Source organism: Nematolebias whitei, chromosome 11 (genome assembly GCF_014905685.2).
Source record: "Nematolebias whitei isolate Nwh7 chromosome 11, NemWhi1, whole genome shotgun sequence".
Lineage (NCBI taxonomy): Eukaryota > Metazoa > Chordata > Actinopteri > Cyprinodontiformes > Rivulidae > Nematolebias > Nematolebias whitei.
Window position 1 is genome coordinate 37,234,533 of NC_056508.1, and position 9,963 is coordinate 37,244,495.

Sequence of the window (9,963 nt, forward strand, 5' to 3'; positions counted from 1 at the left end):
GGAGCCAGTGAAGGGAGGATAAAACTAGTAAGATATGATCAAACCTACGAGTTCCTAAGAGCTGAGCTGCAGTATTTGGGGCAAGCTGTGAAACTGAGACCTGACTGACCCCAACAGAGCAAGTTACAGTATTCAAGTCGGGTCAGAATGAACGCATGGACTATTTTCTCCAGGTCAGGTCTGGTCAACACTGACTTCAGCTAAACTGTGTGTTTTAACTGGAAGAAGCTTTTCTGCAACACACAGTTAATCTGCTTATCAAACTGAAAATCAGAGTCTAAAATCATGCCCAGATTTGTAACAGACTGATAAGATACCGCTCAGTAGAGTCAAGGTTTACATTAAGGGTACAGCAGTAGAGCCAGGGCTGAACACAACTTCACTTTTCTTGTTAAAACTTCAACAATTTGAAACAGGTGAGGGTGACAACGACAACGATGATACTGACAACCTCCCACCCTTGGGACCCCGACCCCAGCGACTCGCTGAGCTCACCCTAAAAGAAAAAACTCCTCCCATCCCAGAGGGCAGCGCCTTCTTCATCTTTAGCAGCACCAACCCGTGAGTCTCATGCTTTTTGATGATGAAATGTTACAATAAAACACTGTTATTAAACCTATTTCACGTTTTGCCTTCTGGGACTGCTTTTTTGTTCTGCTGTCTGTTGCCGCAGGTTTCGTGTGCTCTGCCATAAGCTCATCAACCATCAGATCTTCACCAACCTCATCCTGGTCTTCATCATGCTCAGTTCCGTTTCTCTGGCTGCAGAGGACCCCATACGCAACTTCTCTGCTCGCAACATTGTATGTAAACCAATGATACCTACTGAAAAGTACTCCGCAGTTAAACACTTTCTAGGAAAGATGTGTTAACCATAATTTGCTAAAAGTCTTTTTGACACTTCTTTCACGTATTACACTGAAAAGAACTACTGGGTATAATGGCATATTTAATTTTAGCTGCTTCATACCTGGTAGTTAACTGTGACACTGGCAAACATTTACACACGTCACTAAAGAAGAACTGTTATTAATCAATTAGACGTCTGCTTTGCAGGTCCTTTTAAAAATGATTTAAAAATTTGTCTTTGACATGACAACCTGCATAAATAATTGATGTGTTTCTAATTCTATTCATATTGCAAGGATGATAAACCAAAGCAAGTTGCTCTATGTAATGTTTGTGGTGAAGCCCAAGTATTTTTATTTTTAGATAACATCACCAGGAGGTAATATTAAATGGTGACATTAGGTTATAAAGTATATGCATGACTTTACTTGTTACGTTCTGGGCTCAGACCAGTTCATTTTAGCTGTGTTGTGACAAAACAACACAGCTGAATATTTTATTCCAGCCTCAAAATGCATCCAGAGATGGTTCAATCATGCCAGGTTGTGTATGTAGCTGTCAGGTCTGTGATTTTAAAAAGAATGCTTTTTATGGTTTGTGGCTTGTGCAGAACACAAGAGCAATTGAAAAACTCCCACACTGCCGATGACCTCATAGTTACACTATTTCTGCAAACAAAAACCACAGTAGCTGCAGGCAGAAGACTGCTCTGAAAAAGCAGCTAAAGCTTAAATAAAAACTTTAAAAGATGGAAAAATTAAAAGTAAAAAAAAAAAATATATATATATATATATATATATATATATATATATATATATATATATTAAAATTATGAGAAAATTATAAGAAAGTTTGGCTCCTTAGGTGTAAAATTTAAAGAAATGATGACTAAATATAGCTGATTAGCTTTGATGGCTAGGTAGCTAACTAGCAAGCAAGCTCGTTTTTAACCTTTTGTTGCATTTATTTTGCTCTCTATGTTGGAATTACAGAATTCAAAGTTGGAAAAATTGGGCTCAAATGTCTCCAGAGTTTGACTTTCTACTCAAAAAGTTGGAGTTTTCTGACCAGTATCAACCTAAAATTTAACATGGCTTCCTTGCACATGAAAAGCTGTGATAGGTGCAGTAATAAACTTTTAATTTCCACTTCTTTTGGTTTGTATCTCAGTAATCCAGCCTTTTTCACACACGCAGGACTGTCCAACCTTTATTCATGTTGTTGCAGTGTTTAGGGCTGGGCGATATGGACCAAAATTAATATTTCAATATTTTAAGGTGAATGGTGATATACGATTTATATCTCGATACCTTTTTCTTTCATAAAGTAATAACAAAAATATATTTCTGAGTCAAAACTTTAAATGTCCCAGTTGTCACACAGGCACATTTATTAACAAACAGCTGTAACTGTACAAAATAAATGTCTAAACTATTTAGATATATTAAATAATAATCCTCTTCAGCTGTGCCACTTTCACGACGTTAGCCCTGTTGTCTTTAGCCGTATTGTTCCACAGTTGAGACTGGGACCGTGTCTTTAGCGATATAAGCCACTGTTCTATTAATGCCACACTACCTCTCATTGTTCCTCTCATAAGACACGACACGGCTAAATGAGTTTTGTACCGTGGTTTGTCTCAGGGAAGGAGGCAGGTCAGTCGGAGCTGCAGCTTCACGCACGCTTCATACTCCACTTATAGCACTGTTTTAAACGGTGAAAAAGATTTATAGTTCCGACCTTTTGTCGGGACTTGTTTTTGGCATTGTCTACAGAAATCATTTTCTGCTGCTTATTTGACAATTTAAATCCAAACCATCTCCAAATAACAGCCGTTGTTTTTCTTTTTGCTCACCTGCTCAGCTGCTATTCGATAACCTGTCCTGCGTTTACTTGTGCTAAACTTCCCGCCCGCCTGCAGGAGCAGGAAGCGCACACGGGTGAGGGGGCTGGGTTTGTATTCAGTGAGGGAAAAGGTGGGGCTGTGTGAAGTTGGTGGCACAGATGAGAGAAAAAGAACTACACAGATTTTCAAGTCTAATTATAACTCAACGTAGAAATATCGATATAGACGATATCTCGATATTTTTTAAATATCAAGATATCGCCCAGCCCTACTTTGAATACAGTAAAATATTTTGTTGTTGGCTGTTTTTGCTTATGGTCGTTACTGTGGTCACTGAGCACAACAATTATAAAATACTATTGTTTACCCTCCTGCTGCCCTTTGGTCTAAATGACCCACAAGACCTCATTTCTGAAATTAAGACCTCATGGGCCGTTTTGAGGGCAGCAGCAGGATTAAGTCAGGTCTGACATCGTCCCCAGATGTTAGTTCTGACATCTGAAGTTAATGGAAAGCAGTATTTCTTGAGATAGCTAATTGTAGCTGAAACGGGGGTGACTTAGTCATATTTATCATACATTTTAGTTTTAATTTTTTTTTTTACTTAGGAAAGATTAACTATGATGGAAGGCATACCCAAGAATCACATTTGACAAACCTTCTAAAAACTCTGAAACCTTTTTACATTAAGATACGACTACAGTTTTGTTTTTCTTTGTACTGTAGCTAGAAGTATTTGACAGATGACTCGGTGTGCTGTTATCCTGGAATGACTTAAACTTGTGCTTTTTGCAGATACTTGGTTATTTTGACTATGCCTTCACGGCAATCTTTACTGTTGAGATCCTGTTGAAGGTAAATGTTCTGTGCGTGCTGTGTTGTGCTGTGTTGGGTAGAGCTGCAGTAACCCTGCGTGCTTATGTCACTCTGATTGCCTCCTCAGATCCTAAGTTATGCAGACTATGTCTTCACTAGTATGTTTACATTTGAGATCCTTATTAAGGTAAACGAGAAGAACTGTTGTCGCGTCAGCAACAATTTACCACTTCCGAGCTTGCTGCACACATCACCCCTCCCGTCATTTCTGTATATTTTTAATTTTAGGAATGAACGCCTGCTCATCTTGTTGATTTAACGCCAAGCTGTCAATGTGGAAACTGTGCATTTTTGTTAATTATTGTTTTTTTTTTGTATGCCAGTCACTTTTACAAGCCTTAAGATTAAGTTTGTCAGAGGATTTGGGGGCCCGTTTGTGGTACTGTTTGAAGATCAGTCTGTTCTGTAACAATTTCTGCTCTCTGTTATGTGTTAACATCTTGCATTATTTATACTTGTACATTTATGTATGTGTGTGCAGCAGTGTGCATGTATGCATCTCTTAATGCACTCATTTTAAAGACATTTGCTTTTGAATGTGAACCCTGGCTTTTCAAATCATGCTAAGTATTGAATTGGTTGACGTATTTCTGCAAATACTGCTTAATATTTTCTAAACCCCAAATCAAATATCAGTTAACTTGTTTGTTTGTTTGTTACTGGGATGCAAAAAGATAATCCACATAATGAAATGAAAGCTGAAACACAATACAGTGGTCCCTCGTTTATAGCGAGGGATCCGTACCTTAAAGCCCCGCGATAAGTGAAAAAACATGAAGTAGGAATAGTAATACAAATAGTACGTAGTCATATATATATGTATACATATATATAAAGACATTTTAAACCTTTCCCACACTCTTGCAATATTCTAAAAAAAATGTTTCTAAACTCTAAATGCTCTAAAAGATCACAGCATGCCATGATTTCAGCTCTCTGCCTCTGGCTGCTCTCTGCGCTCTTGGCCACGTCCACTTCTCTGCTTTACATTTAGAACAGCTGATCAGCTGCAGCAGGAAGCTTATCCTGCAGTAAGGGCTGCACAATGGTGCAGCAGGTGCTAAATAATTTAAAATAATTTATTTAAAATAAAAATTCCATGCCGATCGTGCGGCTCATCCATCAGTCAGCCAATTGTGTGTCATGTCCAATCTTATTTTGAAAAACCGCGATAGAGCGAGTTTGCGATAAATGAACCGCGAAGTAGCGAGGGACTACTGTATTATTGTGAATGATTATGAATGTACACACAAACTTGTACAAAATGTAACAAAATGTTGCTAAAATTATTGTTTTGATGAAATCGTTGTCATATATTTTTGCGGATGACGGCGTTTGTTTATCTAACAGTCGTCTCTTGTTTATTCAGATGACAGCTTTTGGAGCATTCCTTCATAAAGGAGCATTCTGTAGAAACTACTTCAACCTTTTAGACCTGCTGGTTGTTGGTGTGTCTCTTGTCTCCTTCGGCATTCAGTAGGTATCATCCTATCTCTTTACAATAGAACACATTTAACCGTTTAGGTTGATGTTTCCTTAAACAGAATGAATCTGTTTTTAACCAATATTAATTATTGCACTTCAGGTTATGCAAGTGGGAACAAAATGAATTTGCTGTCATATTTCTTGAAATGGGTCATTTGAATGCACTTATATCTTTCGTTGCCCTCAACAGATCCTCTGCTATATCAGTTGTGAAGATTCTTCGTGTTTTGAGAGTTCTCCGTCCACTCAGGGCCATCAACAGAGCCAAGGGACTCAAGGTGAGAATGTTTATCTATCTCTTTTAATTTCTGTGGAGTCAATTTAGTATATTTGTTTCTGACACAAGTCTATGTACTTGAACTGACAGTTTGATCACTACATTCCTTGCAGCATGTAGTGCAGTGTGTATTTGTAGCCATCAGGACCATCGGGAACATCATGATTGTCACCACGCTGCTGCAGTTCATGTTTGCTTGTATTGGAGTGCAGCTCTTCAAGGTACAAGAACAGAGAGTTTTACAGAGCAGAGTAATACAAGAACGCTTGATGATAATTTGGCTTTTTGTCTTATCTAATGTGCTCCTTATATAAAAAAAATACATCTGCACAATTTATTCAAAATCCTTGATATATCTGTTATTTTAGGGTAAATTCTATCGATGCTCAGATGATGCAAAGTCCAGCCCAGATGAGTGCAAGTGAGTTCTTGAAATTTGTTTCTGGTTTCCAGAGTTAGCAGAGGTCTTTTGTAGTGTGTCTATGCTTTGACAGTGTTGCGCTCAACATGATTTTGAATCATAGGGGAACGTACATTCTGTACAACAATGGGGACGCAGCACTGCCCATGGTGAAGGAGAGGATTTGGCACAACAGCGACTTCAACTTTGACAACGTCCTCATGGCCATGATGGCTCTTTTTACCGTCTCCACCTTTGAGGGATGGCCAACGTAAGTCAAGTTTGCTTTTGAGTTTATATTTAACTCCTCAAATCTTTTGCCACCATTTATAACAGTCAAAAGTATGGACATAATAATGTTGTTAACAGTGAATTTCAAATCTGTCTGTGCATGTGCACTTAAAGATACATCTAATACTTGTTGATGTATTTCATCTGATAATAATGCATGAAACAAAAGAAAGTTTACATGGGTATTAAGCATTCATGAGGGGCATTTTGTGTCCCAACAGTCTGTTGTACAAAGCCATCGACTCTAACAGAGAGAACATGGGACCCATCTACAACTACCGCATCGAGATCTCCATCTTCTTCATCATCTACATCATCATCATCGCCTTCTTCATGATGAACATCTTTGTTGGTTTCGTCATTGTTACCTTTCAGGAGCAGGGAGAAAAGGAGTACAAGAACTGTGAGCTGGACAAGAACCAGGTAGGTATTGGAGTTTTTCGTGTGCATGCCATTGCTCTTTATGTGCTGAAGTAATATGCCAGTGATTGGTCCTCAACACAATCTGCTTTTTGCTTCCCTGCAGCGTCAGTGTGTAGAGTACGCACTAAAAGCCCGCCCTCTGCGTCGCTACATCCCTAAAAATCCCTACCAGTACAAGTTCTGGTATGTGGTCAACTCCACTGGCTTTGAGTACGTCATGTTTGTCCTGATCATCCTCAACACCTTGTGTCTGGCCATTCAGGTATTTTTTTTTTCTTGCTGTGAATATTGCGTTAAATACATTTGCTGATAAAGTCAAATATCTGTTGATCTGTCTTGCCTGTTTCCTTTCAGCATCATGGTCAGTCTCATTTGTTTAACTATGCCATGGACATCCTCAACATGGTCTTTACGGGAGTTTTTACCGTAGAGATGATCCTCAAACTTATTGCCTTCAAACCCAGAGTAAGTCTCGTCTTATTCTTCTTCCATTTAGAGCACTTGATAATATTCCCTCCAAAAGTCTAGTGTTGAATCCTTGAACCTTTTAACTCCCCCACCTTTTCTTCCTGGACTCTTTCTGCCTTTATTGTTCACCTTCTGTGACCACACCACAATCTCTCTACCTTTTTATATTGTCCCTCTATTTGTTCCCTTCCCCTCCTACCGCTGGCTGTGTATGTCCACATATTCAGGGCTATGTTGGGGACGCCTGGAATGTCTTCGATGCTCTGGTGGTATTTGGCAGTGTAGTCGACATCATACTCAGCCAGGTAGACCAACATCAGACTGTACAACTTTGTCATTCCCCCTCCCTGCTCTCCAGTTGATGCCGCCAGTCCTTCCTACACATCTTTCCGTCTTTTCCTTTCCTTCCTGTCTCTATTTGTCCTGTCTCATCTTAAGATTTTTATCTGCTAATGTACACAAATGTGCAGAGTTCTGTATGCAAAAAAGGGTTTAATTTTTTTACTTTGAGTTTTCTCATCTTTATTTGTAGTTTAATGTTTGCGTTGTATTTATCAGCCATAGCTGCGTGTAACTTAAAGTCAAAGCATTTAGCCATTTCAGACAAAAATATAATTTTGAAACAAAATAGGCTGTATATTTTATATGAAAATTATTTTTTTAAGCTTTTTTCTTTTTTTATCCACTATCAGCATTTATATATGCAAATAAACCATCAAACTGTGTTTGTTTCTCTAACATAACACGAATGTTGATGCTGAAAAAACATGAGCGCCCCCTGCAGGCTTGGGGGTTTTGCAATCAGTATTTTAGTTTATGACTGTTATGTATGAGAGCACAGCAGTCCCTTGTTTATCACGGGGATCCGTACCCTGAAGCCCTGCGATAAGTAAAAAACCGTGAAGTAGAAATAGTAGTACAAGTAGTAAGTAGCAGTTTATTTTAGTATTTATATATATTTATATAGACATTTTAAACCCTTCCCACACTGTTGCAATATTCTTAACAATGTTTCTAAACTCTAAACGCTCTAAAAGAGCACAGAATGTCATGATTTCAGCTCTCTGCCTCTGACTGCACTCAGCCACCTGCGAGCAGTCTTGGCCACGCCCACTTCTCCGCTCTCCGCTCATTGTCACTAAACACAGTTTGCTGCTGCTTTTCAAAATGTTACTATAACTATCATGCAAGTTGTGCAATGCACAACTGCACAAAAACACCAAAGGTTCTTTGGACATAAGCTTATCTCAACTGTGCACCATGAACGCTCTGTGTTCAGAGGAGTTCACGTTTGAGCTTGCTTTATAGAAAAACAAACAAGTTTTATAAGACTAAAAAGGAAAATCATGCAGGCAATTTTACACCTCACTTTACAACAACACATATCTTGTGTTGGTACGAGTTCACATCATGGGCAAAGCATAGATGACCTGCTTAAAGACACGCTTGATGCAGAAATATAGAATGACATTTTAAAGATGCTATCGTCAAGGCAACGTGTATTCCTGAAAGGTTTGGGGATATTTCAGCAAAACAAGACCAGACCTGATTCTGCACAGTTACAATAGCAGGGCTTCATAAACACATGCTGCCTGTCTGCAGTTCAAAGACGTTCCTTAATCAAACAATATGGCCGTTTGTGAAGCGAATGCAATACATTTGACCACGGAGCACAGAGCTGTTAAAATGTTTCATCAGGAGAGAATGAATTCTGTTAGCCAAACTGCAACAACTGTCCAAACTGTTCAAATGTAATGCAGCAGAAAAAAAAAAGTTGAATGGAATGAACTGGGTTCATTTATACAGTATAAGACAAATTCACAACAAAAGCCTTCTCTTCTCTGGGTGCAATGTAAAAGAAACAAACAATTCCAAATCATAAATTCAATTCAGATCCAGATTAAAAACCAATTCAGTTCCTATTATAATATAAATAAAACACTTACATGACAATGTCCATTCGTCCATTACCTTTCATATCCATTATATTTGCCTGCCTCTTTTTTTTGGGTCACAGCGGTCACTGGTTCCCATATCCAGCAGTCACTGTGTGAGGGGCGGGGTACACCCTGGACAGGTCTCCAGTCCATCACAGGGACACATAGAGACAAACAAGACAAACAACCATTCACGCTCTCATTCACACCTAGGGACAGTTACCAGTCAACCTAACATGAATGTTTTTGGTCTGTGGGGGGAAACCAGAGTACCCGGAGAAAACCCACACATGCATGGAGAGAACATGCACACTTCACCCAGAAAGGTCCCCAGCTGGGATTTGAACTGGCAACCTTCTCACTGAGAGGCAACAGCTCTACCAACTGTGCCACTGTACCGCCCTACATTCCATTGTAAAATACCAGTTAGCAAAGGTTGTGCAACGAAGTCAGCAGGTTGTGTAACAGTTTACACATTTAGGTTTTTATTGCATTTTAGCAATGTGTGCATTTTTAGTTTATATTTGATTAAGCAAATATCTTCAGGCTTCTAGTTTGAAAGCAATTGTTGCTGAATCTACAAACTCAAAATTAACAATTGACAACTAACAGTCTGGATTTTAAAAGCAACACAACCAACCTGCTAACATAAAACTTCCATTGTAACTAAATGTGCCATCACTGTTCAGCTTTAACCCTATTCTGACCAGTACTTAAACAATTTATAAAGTGATTTATGAATTATAAGCTTATTAACAGACAGAAAGGGCTAGTGCTCTCACAAATGCTGGCAGAAAGACCAACGTTCATCCTCACTCAGTTTATCAACCTTTTCATGTACTTCTCTCTGTCTTTCACACTTCTTTTCTCCATCACCTCTTCTTCCTCCTTGCCTCTTTTCTTTCTCTCTCTTCCTTTTTTCTGTGTTTCTTTGTTGCCTGTGCTTGCAGAACTATTTTGCTGATGCATGGAACACGTTTGATGCCTTAATTGTTGTGGGTAGCGTGGTTGACATTGCCATCACTGAGATCAATGTAAGTAATCATCATCGCAGGTCTTTAAATGTGCCCTCCCCAGCTTGCCCTAGCATCAGAGTTGCCTTCATCTTTAT

General features: G+C 38.9%; 1 protein-coding gene across 1 annotated transcript in view; it reads left to right on the plus strand.

Annotated features, from left to right (window-relative positions):
- The window catches only part of cacna1db (calcium channel, voltage-dependent, L type, alpha 1D subunit, b), an 88,639-nt gene that overhangs the window by 59,152 nt on the left and 19,524 nt on the right, over positions 1-9,963 (plus strand). Inside the window, exons 18-29 of the mRNA XM_037684954.1 lie at positions 417-561; positions 674-803; positions 3,491-3,550; positions 4,941-5,047; positions 5,247-5,334; positions 5,447-5,554; positions 5,702-5,754; positions 5,858-6,004; positions 6,246-6,447; positions 6,551-6,709; positions 6,802-6,912; positions 9,803-9,886. Coding sequence (XP_037540882.1) covers positions 417-561; positions 674-803; positions 3,491-3,550; positions 4,941-5,047; positions 5,247-5,334; positions 5,447-5,554; positions 5,702-5,754; positions 5,858-6,004; positions 6,246-6,447; positions 6,551-6,709; positions 6,802-6,912; positions 9,803-9,886 — 1,394 coding nt within the window. The remainder of the gene's footprint in view (positions 1-416; positions 562-673; positions 804-3,490; positions 3,551-4,940; positions 5,048-5,246; positions 5,335-5,446; positions 5,555-5,701; positions 5,755-5,857; positions 6,005-6,245; positions 6,448-6,550; positions 6,710-6,801; positions 6,913-9,802; positions 9,887-9,963) is intronic.